The sequence below is a fragment of the Sparus aurata genome, chromosome 8, assembly GCF_900880675.1.
Source record: "Sparus aurata chromosome 8, fSpaAur1.1, whole genome shotgun sequence".
Lineage (NCBI taxonomy): Eukaryota > Metazoa > Chordata > Actinopteri > Spariformes > Sparidae > Sparus > Sparus aurata.
In genome coordinates, this window is record NC_044194.1 from 33,141,152 (window position 1) to 33,159,718 (window position 18,567).

Below are 18,567 nucleotides of genomic sequence, written 5' to 3' on the forward strand. Positions count from 1 at the left end.
AGAGTAAAATAATTGAAATCTGCATAGAGACAAACTAAATGATAAGCTAAGTTTCATGTTATTCGGACACACCAATGTGGAGATATGAAACATTTCCCATTGTGACCACAGTGTGCAGGAAGTTGTTTTTTGATAACTTTGGTATTCTTTGTAATATCAAAATTCTTTTTACAAAAGTTTGTCAGGTGTGTCCACAGATACTATTTACACATTTTTGAGTGCATCGGTCAAACAGCCTACGAGGAGATGAAAACGGGTGATATACCACATTTTGCGATTTTGCGGACAAAAAATATAAACGGAAATGGGCGTGGCCTATATCAACTGATTTAGCTCAATTCAGAGAACGCGTGGCTATGGAGTGAATATGCAAGATAGTATAGGGAGTTCTTGGCCACAAAATGTTTGCCCTGATTATAGCGCCACCTGCTTGTGGACACATTTCATTTTTGGTTTGTAAACTACTGGCACTAGTCTGTACCACCCATATGAATACAATTTCGGTTCATTGTTACGGTTTGGGTCACAGTGTCAAAAATTTACTTAGACCGCCACCAGAGTGCCACCTGGGTGCCACCAAGTTTCATGTCAATTGGACACACAATTGAGGAGATATGCAACACTTGGTGCTCTAACAATTTTCGTCAAACAATTATTAATTCATAACTTTAGAATCGTGTTGAATCGGGACTTTCTTTGAACACCGTTCTGTGTGCAAAGTTTGTGCAAATCGGTGAAATTGCCTGGGAGCAACATGAAAAAAGTAGGTTTTCACCATTTTGCGCATTAGCGGAAAAAAAAAACAGAGGCAGAAATGAGCGTCGCCTATATTATGAGATTCAGCACAATTCAGGGTAGGCATGGATACAAGGTTTTTGAATGTGCGACAAAGTATGTGAGACTTGGGGCCACATTTTTTGTACCGCCACCTACTGGTGCGATGGAAGTTAAATTGGCCCGTAGAATACAACATTTTTAACCACTTCTGACAGGTTTTACCAATTTTCATGCATTTTGTGCAATGTACAGACCTCCAAAAATGCATTCATTTCAGACAAAGGCAAATAATAATAATAATAATAATAATAATAATAATAATAATTAAAGCTGCAAGCAGAACGGACCCTTGCAGTCCATGCGTGTCGGGGCATGCTGCAGTCGGCGCTTGTTCATGCAACACCTTCCGTTGAGGAAGCCGTTTCTTTATAATTTTGTGACCTGCTCCTGCCAGTTTTGAGTAATATACACTGATATCAGGAGAACTCCTGCAATCTACATAAAGAACACATAATGACAGGACTTTACTGTGTGAGCCGACAGACTGTTTAACAGGTTTGTATCCATTAGCAAGGCAGCACTGCCCTCTGGTGGAGAAAGTGTGTCCACCAGAGCATGTGAGCGGAGCTGAGCGGTAAGAATTTCCGCTCCCCGCTTACGTGGGTGTTCGCTCCTTCGCTCCATCGCTCAAAGTTATACCAGAGAGCTCCCCTCAAAGACTGCTCACCGCTCACCTCAAAATTTCATTCAGCTCCGTTGAAATCGCTCCACGCTCGCTCAAATTCAAAAGAGGGAGCAATTCCTGACGTTGCACCTATATGACCTGTCTGTTTGCGTTTCGAAATATTTTACAAACTCCATCTCTCAACGAATGACCTCTGATGTAGGCTAACCCTTGAAGGCACACCTGAGTCTATGTGGACTTGTGCATGCCCTAGACTCATGGAGAGCGGTATCGAAACGGAACTGGAGCGAAACGGAACCATCGCTCTTGCCTTTGGATTAAAACCCGCTATGCGCTCCAACTATATTTTGCACGCTCCTCTCCCCGCTTGCTCCGCTCCGCTCACATGCCCTGGTGTCGACTCAAAAGTGAAGAAATTTCAGCTGTTATTTAGTCATTTAGCCATAAATGTGCCACCTTTTGGCTGATTTGTACCAAATTTTGCACAAAGCTTCAATGGGCCATGGAACGCAATTAGCGAAAGTGATGTGGTAATTGGACAAGATATGCAAGACTGTCTGTTTTGAACACAATCTGCAGGAATTTGCTGTTTTATATTTCGGGCGTGTTTTGGACTATCAAAATTCGTTGGTAACGTTTTTGTCAGGAGGGTCCACAGATGCTTCATGCAAAGTTTGGTGCAAATTGGTCAAATTGCCTAGGAGGAGTTCGAAAAAGTAAGTTTTTCATTTGTCCTGATTTTGCTAATGGAAATTAAATGCAAAAGTGGGCGGGGCCTGCACCACACAATGTAGTTGAATTCAGGAAACATGTGGTTATAAGGTTTAAGAATGTGCGACATATTATGCAGGAGTTATGGGCCAAAAACAGTTTTGCATTGAAAATAGCGCTACCTGCTGGTCATTTTTGGTGCGTGAGTTAGAGGGGCCATTCTATACCACCCCAATCAATTTCATTTTCATAAGTGTTATGGTGTGGGCACAGTGCCAAATATTAAATTAGACAGCCACCAGAGCGCCACCTCTTGGCGGATCAGTAAACCCTTCATCAGCTCTCATCAGGAGGGCACTGACAATAATTATACTAAGTTTTGTGTTAACCCGATGAACCAATGTGGAGATATAAAATACTTGAATTTAAAGAGCACCACCTTGTGGTCATTGCCTAAAATTTTGCACAATGCTCCAGGGGCTTATGGGGAAGTAAGAACCTCAGTTTCATATCATTTGGACAAACCAATGTGGAGATATACATCACTTCCTGTTTGGAACGAAATCTGCAGGAAGTTGTTATTTAGTAGCCTGAGTATTCTTTGGCCTATCAAAATTCTTTTAATAACTTTTTGTCAGGAGTGTCCACAGATGCTGTGTGCCAAGTTTGGTGCAAATGGGTGAAATCGCCTGGGAGGAGTTCGAAAAAGTTTCGCGAATTTATGGGAAAAAAAAAACGTAGGCAGAAATGGGCTTGGCCTATACCATGTGATTCAGCAAAATTCACTGAACGCGTGGATTTTGAATGTGTTACAAAGTATATGGGAGTTATAAGCCAAAACGCACTTTCCTTGATTATAGCAGGTTCCCTGCTCGGGCCCTGATAAAGAATCATTTGAAAAACAATAGGGTCCTTGCAGGTTCCCTGCTCTGGCCCTAATAATCCTTTGAAAAACAATAGGGACCTCGCAGGTTCCCTGCTCAGGCCCTACTATTCCTTACAATTTCAATCGCAGGTCTGTGACCTGCTTGGGGGCCCTAATAAGAATAATCCTTACCTTGAATTTCCACTGGATACGTGTCTGCTGCGTTACGGCTCCAATGCGGTTTTGTTCCGCCATCCAGCAATCCCCACCGGTTGCGTTTTGAGTCCGCCACAGCGCAGTACGGTGGACAGCTGCCGTCGTGAGGCCGAGGAGTTCCCGCGATAATCACATGATCACTTGCGACCGCAGTTATAGGTCTGTGTTATAAAAACAGGAACAACAGGAAGTGTTTCTGACCGAAGGATTAGCAGAAGAACTTGTTTTTGTCTTTTTTTTTAGATTTGTGTGCTGGTGTCAACACAGAGTGTTTTATTTTGAAAAGTAACTGGACGTTATATTGTTGTTTCCATTATTGAGTTCCTGTCTGCTTGGTGCTAAATTCAGCTGAATTGCTGCGTCGTGCTCCAGCATCTGCCAGAAATAGAAGTCCTGCGTATGCAGCAATGAACAGGCCCTCGCAGTCCACGCGTGTCGGGGCATGCTGCTGTCGGGGCTTGTTCACGCAACAACTTCCGTTCAGGAAGCCGTTCCTTTATATATTGATGGCCTGGTCCTGCTGGTATTAAATAATGTACACTGAAGTCAAAAGAACTCCCTGCAATCTACATGAAGAACAAATAATGAGAAGATTACACTGTGTTATAATGCAAATCGGTCCAATCGCCTAGGAGGAGCTCGATAAAGTAGGTTTTTAATTTTTCGCAATTTAGCAAATGGTAATTAAGCGGGAAAATGGGTGGGCCTACATCACTCAATTCAGCAAACACGTAGATACAAGGTTTAACAATGTGTGACATATTATGTGGAAGTTATGTGCCAAAAATGCTTTTGTGTTGATAATAGCGCCACCTGCTGGTCATTTTTGGTGTGTGAGTTACAGGGGTCAGTTTATACCACCCCTATCAATTTTATTGCCTTAAGTGTTGTGATGTGAGCACAGTGCACAATATAAAATTAGACTGGCACCACCATCAGATATCCTCAGGAGGGCATTGGCAATAATTATAAGATGTTACTATGACTGTGGCAACTGAAGATGTGTCATGTCTGTGTAAAAGTAACTGTTTGTACTTGGACAAGCCTATAAGTGAAACATACCCTCTGAGGTATATACTGTAGTTACAACCAGCTCAAAGGCAGTGTGGAGATTTTTGTTAATTAGCTGCAACAGACTGTGGTACACAGGCATGGACTGGCCATCTGGCCGGGCTGTTATCATTTAATCAAAAAGTACATTATAAATCATTTTTATCATCCGCGATGCCCATTGGTTGATTTTCTTGAAGGACATTGGGCTAATCCAATGAAATCTCTCAGCCCTCCTCTTCTTTTTTTCTAAGTGTACAGTTTAAAGGGTGCGACCCATTGGTCCATCTTCAATATAGACAGTGAATTGAGCCAATCAGGATATAGTACGACAGCGGCCCCACCCCTCCCTGTGCCGTCTCCTGTAACTTCTGCTAGTTTCAAAGTGTTGAGCGTAAGGAGTGGCAACATGGAGCAACCAAAGAGAAAGAAATTGGGTGCAGAGAAATTGCGTGCTAAGAGAAGAATCTCACTGTAGATGCTGCAATGTGCAAAGATCACAGACATGTTGGCTGGAGGGGCTGCTGTCCTCTGTGACAGCAATGATCCAGCAACAGCAGGTCGAAGGTGAAGACAGCAGCAGTGGGCAGGAGAGCAGCAGCAGAGATGCAGGCTGACTGACAGGGACAGTGTAATACAGCCGGTAAGCAGGTAGTAACGTTAATACAGGGACTGTTAGCTGATGGAGGGAACGTTAGCTCTATAAAATTTAATTTAAGGGGCAGACCTGACGCCGCTGCGTGCGATCTGGGGGGGCTGAGAAGTGTTGGATGAGCGGCAAGTGTCCATTTTAGGCTCCATCATAGCATTTTAGATATTTAGGTTAAAGGTGTGTTGAAAGGCTGCATAGTAGTTTGAATTTGTTGCAACCCTCTATGCTGTGGTTAAGCATGTTTTAAAAAACTGATTTAAAACTGCTAAATGATCAAAAAAGCTTTGGAACTTAAGCATTACTAAAGTAAGTGTAAAAATAAAAGTATTATTAGTAAAAGGTGTGCCCACAGTGAATAAGAGTAAGACAGTGTAAAATGCTTTTAAGACATAGTTGCTTTGCATGAGTTCATTAAGCAGCCTGTCTTTAGCCTGATGCAAGCATGGTATAGCTCTTTAAAGGAGGGAGCACCTTTTAACCTGAAGAATTAGAATTGAGCTGCTATATCAGGGAATTCAGAAAATACATATTAGAGATGATTTCAATAAAAAGGATAAAAGAATTGAACTACACAGAGCAGACAAAAGTGGTAGAGTTAACAATAGACGCTACACTTCTGAGATTCAGGATGCTGATGATACATTATGCTTGAAATAGAATATACCTAAGGAGGTACAACTAGGATTGAAGGGGTTTGTGAGCTTTTTTTCCAGTCAAGTGAGTAAACATATGCACACCTCACCACAATAATTAGAGTTTGGTTTGGGGTAATGGTAAAATACATTCCTTCCGGGAACACATACATAAATTACTAGTCGGTTGTACTCCACTAATTATGAGGGGCTGGTCTAAGCCAAAAATGCCAGGGCCGATTTTTTGTCCCAGTCCAACCCTGGTGGTACACCCACATTAATTTGTGATATAACTTAAGACAGCAATGCAGGTAAGCAGCATAGAACTACTTCTAAACCCTCTAATGTGCATCATCATTACAGTGTTAGAGGGCATTAAAGGTAACTGGCACTTGTGGACGCAACAGTCACTAATGCTCCTCAGGGATTTAAGGTGTTTTTTTATCTAATTTTTGCAGTCTGTCCTGTGACAACATATAAGTCAAGTTTGTAAGGACTATGGCAGTCTGTAGCTGTTCACGTACAGTCATGGGGTGATGGAATGTGAATACTGTAGAGTGCAAAATCAGGCTACATTGTAAATATAGATCAGATCCCTTGTATTCAGCACAGTATGCATGATTTTAGTAGTTGGCAAACCTATAGAAAATAATACATTTTGATATATTAGAATGAATAATTCTTTTGGACAATTTAGGATACTAGGTGTTGATTAAATACTGTGATTGTTGCCATATTTTTTCAGTTTATTTCTATTTCTGTCATTATAGTATCTTTAAAAAACACACTAAGCGGTCATTTAAACATGTTTCAGTAGACCCTACATGTTTTGTAAAGTCCATCAATATCCATGTTATCTGTCAATATTCATTTTCCTAAGCTGCTGACACGGTTGTGCATCACAATGTTGGTGCCACTGTTTACATTGTTATTGTAATAGCCTTTTTATTGATTTTTGTTTGGATGGCAATGTACAGTTGCTCGTCCGTAGGTCACAGCATTGGAGGTTTGATCCCCTGCTCCTTCAACGTGGCCTTCTTTATTCAGAGCCTAGTTAGATTTGTCAGCTGCGCACATAGTTATTATTACTGCTGTTATCTGTATTTTCATGTCTCTGGTGTACCTGATATTCAAGCTCACCACAGAGGAATGGTTTAAAAAAAGATAACAAAACACCAGTGCAGTGAGACCAGTAATCGAGGAAGGGCTGGACTACAGAGGAATTTCAAGGCATCTCAGTAGCAGTATTTGATATCAGGGAAAATAACTCACACTTGCCAATTGCTCCGTACTGTGCCAAAGCACAATTGTTACTCCTCCCCAGTCCCATGCTGCTCTGCACTCACATAACTTTCGGCCGCAACAGTGCCTGAGCACAATTAACTCTTATACACACGTCATCACATTGTAGCGTGGTCTTCCTATTGGGGTATTTCTGATGTGCAGGTTTGGATAACCTATATTAAGCACACCTGTGTAGTTGTACTGTGATTTTTCCAGGATACATGGTGAAAAATGGCATCATTCCTGAAGTGTCCGTGTGGCAACAATAAACAGAAGTAAAATAAAGGCCAGCACTTGCATCAAACTGTTTATTTACTACAAGAGGGACTCAGCACCCCAGACTGAAGATATACTGTATATGGAGTTGAGCATGTTGTCTCTTATTTGTATGAACAAATAGAGAGCAGTAGTAACTCGACTGACTTTTGTAGCTTATTTTGTGTTGGTTTTGTCATAGGCATAGTCAGATTGTTTTGTAGTAGTTTCAAAATAATTTAATTTGTCAAAGCACATGCATTTTGAGTGTTGGGAGAAATTGCAAAGACTGCCTTGCCCTCCATAAAGCCAAATACCAACCAGGGGCTTGTCTTACCTCAGTGACAGACATGTCCTTTGTTGAGATAAAAGAAACAATTAAAACTTTTAAAGAATGCAAAACAAAGACATTACCCTTAACACCTTGTAGGTTTTGGGACCTTTCTCTTTAGACGGAGAGCTGGTCAAGTACCTCCCTAACAATGGGTAATTTCTTCTCCAGGTTTGGCCATGGTTCAGCTGAGCTGGAAAATAGTCTCTATGTTGTTGGAGGTCACACAGCCATAGCTGGAGTTTTTCCTGCCTCACCATCCGTCTCCCTAAAACAGGTCAGAAAAGCATGAAACTTCCTTATGATAAGAGTTGTAGAATGCACAATTTGATCTATTTCATAAAAGTTGCATCATAATGTATACATGTAAACAAATGCCATTTTACAACAACTTGTAATACAGGTCTGAGTTTGATTCAACTTTAAGCATCTTTTCCTTAACCTTTAAGACATGATTTTTTTTTTTGTTTGTTTTTTTTTAAATCAAACATGAATTTATTTTTTAAGTGTTACTATATAAAATTTGCCTAGGTGGAACGATATGACCCTCTCAATAATAAATGGACTATGATGGCTCCTTTAAGAGATGGAGTCAGTAATGCAGCCGTGGTCAGTGCCAAACTGAAACTCTTCGTCTTTGGAGGAACCACCATACACCGAGACAAGGCCTCCAAGGTAGGTGGATGTGTATATTCACCTTCCTTACATTTCCTCACAAGACCACTCCCCTTTCTTCAATTCGGTTTTTAACTTACTAAATAAAAAAACTGCTATGAATGAACCCACGCTGTCTTTAAGGAGACAGTATTTTAAAGGGGTGACTAAATATGTTTAAGATTAGTTATTTTATTTGTCTGAATTACAGTTTATAAAGAACAGTTTGTCATTAAAAGTTATTGTCCTCCACTTGTGAATCCTTGCTTTTAATATCTTTGAAGATCAATACTGTAGTATTAATGTTGCACTTACACACCGTCAATGTCTTCTATATGTAGGTTCAATGCTACGACCCCCTGGGTAATCGCTGGAATATTGCAGCTGAATGCCCCCAGCCTTGGCGCTACACAGCGGCTGCTGTCTTAGGGAGCCAAATCTTCATCATGGGTGGTGACACTGAATTTACAGCTGCCTCTGCTTATTGCTTTGACTGTGAAACCAATCAGTGGACTCGAGTGGGCGATATGACCTCCAAACGAATGAGCTGCCATGCTGTGGCCTCAGGAAACAAGCTGTATGTGGTAGGAGGTTATTTTGGGACACAGCGGTGTAAAACATTGGACTGTTATGACCCAACATCAGACAGTTGGAACTCCATCACTACTGTGCCTTATTCACTGATCCCCACTGCCTTTGTCAGCACATGGAAACATCTACCCGCCTAACTTGGAGACACGAGGAGCCAGTCCTTCCAGGTACATTCTGAAGGACAGACAACCATTATATAATGGTGCTTGAAAGTTTCTGAAACCCTTTAGAATGTTCTATATTTCTGCATAATTATAGCCTAAAACAACATCAGATTTACTAAAGGTAGTGTGGGGTTCGACCAACACACACACACAGACAGACAGACAGACAGACAGACAGACAGACAGACAGACAGACAGACAGACAGACAGACAGACAGACAGACAGAGAGAGAGACAGAGAGAGAGAGAGAGAGAGAGAGAGAGAGAGAGAGAGAGAGAGAGAGAGAGAGAGAGAGAGAGAGAGAGAGAGAGAGAGAGAGAGAGAGAGAGAGAGAGAGAGAGAGAGAGAGAGAGAGAGAGAGAGACGTCCTTTAATTAGGGAATTAAGGCAGTCAACATAAAACTTCTTCCCGAGTCCGGGGTATTTCCAATAACAGTCCTTTTAAATTCTCTTCCCATAGGTTGCCTAGAAATAGAAAAGCATTCAATTAGGATCAACCAATGCCATCGACAACAGTGCAGACTATTGGGGAGTGATAGCGGGGTGTGTAGCTTACCGCCCGACAGCATCCAATGTAGAGCAAAAACGAGCCTTACGGGGCTGAGGTTCAGTCACAGTTTTTATGGTCCAGGCTGATCAGAACCCAGGTGTCCTCACTTGGTGATTAGACACAGCCGTCATCATTTCAAGCTGATTGAGGAGCACTGCCGGTAGGTACCGCCCCTCAATCACTCTGCCTAATGCTAAATATGGTCTGTAGTGCTGAACCTCAGCCAGAGCCCGCTTCTTACCTCTGTCAGTACGCTGGTCAGGGCGGGTCCATAGTGACACTCCACAGTAGATAAAGACAACCCAATTAAACAAATGAGACAAAATATTTTACTTGGTCATTTATTTATTGATGAAAATGATCCAATATGACATTTCTGGGAGTGGCAAAAGTATGTGAACCTTTGCTTTCAGTATCTGGTGTGACCCCCTTGTGCAGCAATAACTGCAACTTAATGTTTCTTGTAACTGTCCTGTCCTGCACATAGGCTTGGTGAAATATTTGCCCATTCTTCCATAGAGAAAAGCCTCAATTCTGGGATGTTGGTGGCTTTCCACACAAGAACTGCTCGCTTCAGGTCCTTCCAGACAACATTTTGATTGGATTCCGGTCAGGATGTTGCCTTGGTCAACATTAACTTTATTCTTCTGTAACCATTCTTTGGTAGAACAACTTGTGTGCTTAGGGTCGTTGTCTTGCTGCATGACCCACATTCTCTTGAGATTCAGTGCACAGAAAGATGTCCTGAGGTTTTCCTTTAGAAATTGCGGGTATAATTCAGAATTCAATGTTTCATCAATGATGGCAAGCCGTCCTGGCCCAGATGCAGCAAAACAGGCTCAAACCACAATACTACCAACACCATGCTTCACAAATAGGATAAGGTTCTTTTTTGGAATGCTGTGTTTTCCTTTCTCCAAACGTAACACTTCTAATTTAAACCAAGAAGTTCTATTTTGGTCTCATCTGTCCACAAAACATTTTTGATCCATGTGATCTTTAGGAAACTGCAGACAGGCGGCAACATTTATTCTTTTCCTTGCAACCTTGCCATGCACACCATTGTTGTTCAGTGTTCTCCTGAGGCTGGACACATGAACATTAATATCAGATCGTTATTAGTAACCTTTACTGGCCTGATGAGTACCAGCAACTCTTTTTCTGAGGTCCTCAGAATGATCCTTTGTTCGTGCCATGAAATACTTTCACAAACATGCGATGTGAAGATCAGACTTTGATAGATCCCAGTTCTTTAAATAGAACAGTTTGCCCAAAGATTGTCTGGCTGTCATCCCATTGATTGAAAACACCCAACTCTAAATTCACCTTGAAATTAACTGCCAATCCTAGAGGTTCATATATATTTGCCACTCCCACACATGTAAAATTGGATCATTTTCCTCAATATATAAATGGCTAAGTATAATACTTTTGTCTTATTTGTTTAACTTGGTTCTCTTTATCTACTTTTAGTAGTTGTGTGAAAATTGGATGATGTTTTAGGTAATTTATGCAAAATATAGTAAATTCTAAAGGGTTCAGAAACTTTCAAGCACCACTGTATGTATAGCCAATTCTGTGCCATTCAGATTTACACATATGCTGCCCGCACCCCCAATGTGACTGCCACCTTGAACCAAAAGAGAGAAACTAAATATTTGCCACCTTTTAGGTAATTTATGTGCACTCATTTCTTTTTCAGTTCAGTGTGAGTCTTAACAGCATATTGCTTTATTTATAGTCATGCTTTCCAATGCTTTTCTCTTCTGCCTGTGTGTGCACATTTCACTGAAGGTCCACACCCTGCTGGAAGAAACAGCGTGGACTATTCATGCTTTTCAGGCTGGTTGACTAGCTTTACCAGCCTGGTCATTCTCAGACTGGTCTGGTAAGCTGGTTTAGAGGGGTTTTAGACACTTGAGATGGTCAGGATAACTGGGCAGGCTGGTCTATTAGCAGGGTATACCTTGCTGGTAAAGCTGGTCATGAAAGACAGATGATGCACACACAGCCCATGAATATGTACTGCATATACACTGTTTAGGCATTGCCAATGCCATTATCAGCATGTGGTTGTTATACGTCTGTCCACGAAAGGGCATTCATACATTATCCACTGCTGCCACTGTCGCTCTCTCACCTCACTCTACCACTCACTCACTAAACACTACCTTATTTCTTAAGGGTGCATGCTACTCTTTATAAGTCAAGCCTGACTTTATATTATAAAAACATCCTTTACATAGAAGATTTTTATCCAAATGTACTGTTGGATATTTATCCGCACCTTCATCTACACAGATTAAGAGATAAATCCTTCAATATTTTCTCAAATAATCAATTTTAACACGACAAAATCTCATGTGACAGGACTGACTGTTGCGCGACAGAACTGACCATGTTGTGACAGGACTTGATGGATTGTTTGTGCATTTTTGATGCAGAAAATGTCCTGTTTTGTGTTCTTTAAGCTATGGTAGACATTTGTATGTTAAATTATTGTAATTAAAACATTTTATAACAATAAAATACAATGGGAAGGTTCAGCCAAGTTGGTATGGCTTGGCTGAACCTTCCCATTGTAGTGACAACTGATTTTGTCCAAACATGTTTTTAATTTAATAAACTAATTTCAGAATTATTCACATTCAAAAGCATTTTTGTATTTTTTTATTTCAGCAATTCACTGTCAGCTACCCGAGGATTACTTGAGACTGCATATGGAGTCATTGTATTGGTTGTTTTGTCACTATTGAACTTTACTACAGTCTACTAGATTTTGAGATATATGTGAAAGTAAAAAAACACCCTCTGCACGAATTTGAATGATTAAATTTTTTTTTACTCAAAGTAAATATAAATCATAATTAAAACTGGAAGCAGCAATGAACAGGCCCTCGCAGTCCACATGTGTTGGGGCATGCTGCTGTCGAGCTTGTTCACACAACACCTTCTGTTGAGGAAGCCGTTCCTTTATTATTTGATGGCTTGCTCACACTGACATTAAATAATGGATGCTGAAGTCAGAAGAACTCCCTACACAAATAATGAGAGGACTACCACTGTGTTCACCTAAAGACACCTAAACAGAGGTTTGTATCCATTAGCAAGGCAGCAATGCCCTCTGGTGGAAAAAGCCTGTCTACTCAAAAGTGAAGATATTTCTGCTGTTTTTTGTCATTTAGTCATAAAAGCGCCATCTACTGGCAGATTTGCATAGAATTTGGCGCAAAGTCATATCGGGCCATACGACAAAAGTAGTGAAAGTGTTGTGGTAGTTGGACCGTATTTGGTGAAGATATACAAGACTATCTGTTTTGAACACAATGTGCAGCAATTTGTTTTAAATGTTGGGCATTTTTTTGACTATCAAAATTATTTTGATAACTTTTTGTCAGGGGTCCACAGATGCTTCAGGCAACGTTTGGTGCAAATCTTTCAAATTGCCTCGGAGAAGTTTGAAAAAATAACTGTGACACATTATGTGTTATGGGCCAAAAATGCTTTCAGGCGCCACCTGCTGGTCATTTAGGACCACCCCTTTGAATTTTATTTCTATAAGTGTTATGGTGTGGGCACAGTGCCAAATATTAAATTAAACTGGCACCAGAGCGCAACCTAGTGGCGGATCTGTAAACCCTTTATTAGCTTTCTCCAGGAGGGCTGAGACAATATTTGTACTAAGTTTCGTGTTAATCCGATGAACCGATGTCGAGATATAAAATACTTGAATTAAAAGAGCGCCACCTTGTGGTCATCGCCTGAGATTTTTCACAGAGCCTTAGTGGCTCATGGGGAAGTAGTGAACTGAGTTTCATGCCATTGGACCACACCGATGTGAAACACTTCCTGTTTCTGCAGGAAGTTGTTATTTAATAACTTGAGTATTGTTTGGCCTATTAAAAATCTTTTGATAAATTTTTGTCAGGAGGTCCCACAGATGCTGTGTGCAAAGTTTCGTGCAAATCGGTGAAATCGCCTAGGAGGAGTTCGAAAAAGTAGGTTTGCAAAATTTTGCGAAGTAGCGAAAAACAATAGTAGGTGGAAATGGGCGTGGCCTATATCACAAGATTAATCAGAACCCAGTTATATAAGGTTTTTGAATGTGTGACAAAGTATATGGGAGTTATGAGCCAAAACACACTTTCCTTAATAACAGCACCGCCTAGTGGTGGAAATTCAGAGCGACAACAGAATATAAAACTTTTCGCCAGATGTGACTTATATTCCAAGTTTGGTGAGTTTTGGGGTATGTTCAGGCAGTGAAAAATGTGATCATTTGGGACAAAGAAAAAAAAAATTAAAGCTGCAAGCAGCGATGAACGGGCCCTCGCAGTCCACGCACGTTAGGGCATGCTGCCATCAAAGAATGCTGCCGTCGGGGCTTGTTCACGCAACACCTTCCGCTAAGGAAGTTGTTCCTTTATAATTTGGTGGCCTGCTATTGCCGGTATTAAATAATGTATGCTGAAGTCAGCAAAACTGTGTGAACTGCTGCATGATTCCCAGGACAAAGACTGAGTTGATGGTCCGCTTCTGGAGCTGGCTGAAGAAAATTTTCCACACGAGGCATAATACAATGAAATTGTTTCAGGAAGTAGCTGAAAGTATCATCCTCCAGTAGCCTCGCCAACTATCCAGCTTCCTGCACTGTGGTAGGCTCAAACTCTTATGATGGTGTCAAAACCCTGGATGATATCACCTTTGTGCTCAAACACAGTGTTCACAGCATGGATATGGATGATCCATCTTACTGTGCTAGATCTTGGGAGTCTGTGTGCTATCATTCTAAGAAGCACACTGGTTCTCTTGGGAGATCTTGAAAAAAAATCCAGAGAATCCAGCATGGTCAGAGAAGAACTGATTACCTATTGGGATGTGAGATGTCACCTGCTGCATGATGAAAGCTGAAGATGAAGAAAGATGAATATTTAATAAGCTGAAAAGTTGAAAAGTAAGAGGGCTGAAAGATCCTAAAAAGGTGAACACTTTCTCTGGCTGCATATATGCTGGAGCAGTAGCAGAGACAAAGTTGAAAATGTCTCCATAAGAATGAATGGGAAAAATGCCTCCCTCTTTTTTTTAAGATTTTTTTGGCATAGACACCTTTATTAAGCAGTAGACAGATAGGAAATATGGGAGAGAGAGGGGGATGTGACATGCAGCAAAGGACCTCCAGCCGGAATCGAACCGGGGTCGGCTGCGTTTATGGCATGCGCTCTAACCACTCGACCACCTGCGCACCAATGCCTCCCTCTTTTTACAAGAAATGTAATGGTTATTGGCAAAATATTGATATATTGAATCACAGGAGACATTGCTGAGGAAAAGAAAGGTAGGCTCAAAATTAACATTGCAGCTTATTGGGGAGTTGCTGGAATGCTTGTCGCTCTGGGGCTCCAACAGCCAAAAGTGTAAGTCCTACATCTGAAATAAGACCATCAGCTGAAAGCCAATACGATTTCCTACATTTCTATGCATATATTGTCTATGTGAAGTAAAAGATGTGGGATCCAAATCAAGCTGAAGAGAATTTTTTCTCCTGCTCTTCCAGCTGCTCTCCACTTAGCGATGATGTCATGCCCTCTAACTCACGCAATACACACCCATTATAAAATCAGAAGACGGCCTAAAAATCCTTAAAACTAAAACTGTGATGATTGTGAAAACTGTAAAAGATTTCTAAAAACTGAATACATGCCCAGTAGTTCAAAGTCTTCTGACTCTTTAAAAGTTGGAATGGTGTCTCTAGCTCAAAGTATGAGGGACAAGTAGAGGTTGAAGGTATAAGAGTTTTGAACAGGATTTTAAGATTTCCCCATTTAATCCCATTTACACTAATTAGACTTCCCCCAGTGCTATACCTATTGGCCAATTTGCACCAAATTGCACAAACCCTCATCGGGCCATGGATCATGATTGGCAAAAGTGTTGTGGTAATCCGAATGTATTTGGTGAAAATACAAAAGACTGTCTGTTTGGAACACAATGTGCAGGAATTTGTTTTTATATATTTTGGGCCTCTTTTTGTCTATCAAACTTCTTTTGATGAATTTTTGTCAGGAGGGTCCACAGATGCGTCAAGCAAAGTTTTTGTGCAAATCGCTTAAATTGCCTAGGAGGAGTTAACAAAAAATAAGTTTTTCATTTGTCGCGATTTTGCGAATAGAAAGTTAGCACGAAAGTGGGTGTGACCTTCAGTTTTCAACACAATATGCAGGGATTTGTCATTTTGTATTTCGGGCAGTTTATGGACTATCAAAATTATTTTGATAACTTTTTGTCAGGAGAGTCTACAGATGCTACATGCAAAGTTTAGTGCAAATTGGTCAAATTCTCTAGGAGGAGGTCGAAAAAGTACGTTTTTCATTTGTCGTGATTTTTCAAATGGAAAGTTACTGCAAAAGTGGGCGTGGCTTACACCAAACAATTCAGCTAAATTCAGGGAATACATAGATATGAGGATTAATAATGTGCAACATATTAAGTGGGAGTTATGAGTGAAAAAGTGTTTTGCGATGAAAATAGCGCCACCTGCTGGTGATTTTTGGTGTGTGAGTCACAGGGGCCATTCTATAGCACCTCTATGAATTTCATTTCCATAAGTGTTATGGTGTGGGCACAGGGCCAAATATACAGTTAAACTGACACCAGAGCGCCACCTAGTGGAGGATCGGTAAACACTTCGTTTGATGTCCTCAGGAGGGCACTGACAATAAATGTACCAAGTTTCGTCTTAATCCGACGGACCGTTGTGGAGATATAAAATACATCAATTTAAAGAGTGCCACCTTGTGGTCAGCGCCTGAAATTTTGCACAGGGTCTCAGGGGCTCATGGGAAAATAGTATCCTGAGTTTCATATCATTAGACCTGACCACTGTGGAAATATCCAACACTTCCTGTTTTGAACCAAATCTGCAGGAAGTTGTTATTTAATAACTTTAAAATTATTTGTTTTAATTAAAATCCCTGAGTAAATTTTTGTCAGGAGGGTCCACAGATGCTGTGTGCCCAGTTTCGTGCAAATCGGTGAAATCGCCTTGGAGGAGTTCGAAAAAGTAGGTTTTCGACATTTTGCGACGTAGCGAAAAAAACCGGAAATGGGCGTGGCCTATACCACGAGATTCAGCACAATTCACTGAAAGCGTGGATATATGGTTTTTAGTGTTTAATATATTTATTCACGTTTAGACAGAAGTGTGCAAAAAACAGCAATAACAACAATTTTTCAAGAAAGGGAAGACAAAAAAAACTCCACCCCATACAAAAACAAATACCTTGCCCTCATTGTCAAAAAATCTGTAAAACACATGTACATATAGACCTTCAGTGAGTAAATCAGTCAGAATACTGAATAAAGATTCACTCTTGTACCTTTGTCGATGGTTGGTTGAAAAAAGTAAGAAAAGGCCCCCACACCTGATAAAATTTCTTTTCAGAGCCCTTCAACACAAATCTAATTTTCTCCAGTTTAAGATGATATAATACATCTTTCACCCAATGCGAAACAGTAGGCGGGGCAGCATCCTTCCATTTCAAGAGGATCAAGCGGCGTGCTAACAGAGTTGAAAAGGCAATGAGCTTCCGACCCCCGACAGGCAGTCCTAACCCCTCACCAGTGACCCCGAATAGCAGTAAAAGAGGATTTAATGTTATATTTACACCAAGTACACAAGAAAGTGCTTCACAAATACCCTCCCAATACTGCTGTATTTTGGGACAGAGCCAAAACATATGTATTAAAGTGGCTTCCTCCAGTTTAAATCTGTCGCACGATGGGTCAATATGAGGGTAAATTCTTGCCAGTTTGGATTTGTGAATATGAGCTCGGTGTACCACTTTAAACTGAATAAGAGAATGTCTTGCACACATTGAAGAAGAATTAATTCTCTTCAAAACTTGAGTCCAGTCTGCTTCACTGATACCAGTTTTGAGATCTCGCTCCCAAGCCTCTTTGATGGCAGACATGGAAGGAGAATTTAAACTGGAGATCAAGCGTATCATTGTAGAAATAGCTTTTTTCTTAGTTGGGTTGAAAGATATCACCTCGTCAATAACATTATAGGGAGGTTTGTCTGGAAACCCTGGGATGAGGCTGACACAAAGTGCCTTACTTGCAAGTATCTAAAAAAGTTAGAAGGGGCTAGATTATATTTAACAGATAGTTATTCAAAAGAAGTATATGAGTTTCCAATATAGAGATCTTTAAACCTTTTCAGCCCCTGCCTTTGCCATACATGGAATGTGGCATCCAGCATTGAAGGAAAGAAAAAGGTGTTTGATGCTATTGGGCTGGAGAGACTCATACTTTGGAGATTAAAATGTTTTCTAAATTGTATGTAGATTTTAACGGAATTATGGACAACAGGATTATTAAACGTTATGTTTGGAGGTAGTGGAACTGATGTACCAATTACAGCTGGTAGGGACAGGGAGCTACAGGAAAGCTTCTCCATCTCCACCCACATTGGTACACTATTACCATAATAGCAATGTACCCAAAAGCACAAACCGCAAAGATTAGCAGCCCAGTAGTAATATCGAAGATTTGGAAGTGCTAGGCCACCATCCTGCTTTGACTTCTGCAGGTGTTCTTTACGCAGACGGGGTTTCTTGCCGTTCCAAATAAAAGATAATATCGCTGAATCAAGCTTCTTAAAATAAGCATTGGAGATGAACACAGGGAGGCTCTGAAATAAATATAAATACCTGGGTAGCACAGACATTTTGACAACATTCACTCTCCCAACCAATGAGAGTGGAAGGAGTGACCAGCTGGATAAGTCCTGCTGGACTTTGTGTAGCAATGCGTCAAAATTATTTTTTAAGAGATCACAAAAATGTCTTGTTACAATGACCCCAAGGTAGACAAAGCTGTTAACGGCTGTTTTAAAAGGCACTGTAATATTTTGTAATGTTGTGTTAGTCAGATTCAGTGGCAATAATTCTCTTATAACTCTTATGTAGATTCAGTTTATATCCCGAGATTTCTCCAAATTTTGTAAGAAGTTCCAGAATGAGGGGAATAGTAGTCTCAGCCTTGGACACAAATAATAACAGATCATCAGCATACAATGATAGTTTATGCTCAGTGCCAAGTCTTGTAATGCCATGGATAGAATGGTTGTTTCTTATCGCTATGGCTAG

At 40.7% G+C, this 18,567-nt stretch overlaps 1 protein-coding gene across 3 annotated transcripts in view; it reads left to right on the top strand.

The window, feature by feature from the left end:
- enc2 (ectodermal-neural cortex 2) overlaps nt 1-18,567 on the top strand; it is a 160,606-nt gene that overhangs the window by 105,500 nt on the left and 36,539 nt on the right. The window contains exons 9-11 of one of the 3 annotated variants that reach the window (XM_030424953.1): nt 7,630-7,735; nt 7,990-8,133; nt 8,454-8,840. The exons of 1 other annotated variant lie outside the window; for it this stretch is intronic. In XM_030424953.1, the coding sequence (XP_030280813.1) occupies nt 7,630-7,735; nt 7,990-8,133; nt 8,454-8,840 (637 nt within the window). Of the gene's footprint in view, nt 1-7,629; nt 7,736-7,989; nt 8,134-8,453; nt 9,055-18,567 lie in introns of those variants that run through there. One more of the 3 variants, XM_030424954.1, reaches the window with a different exon arrangement.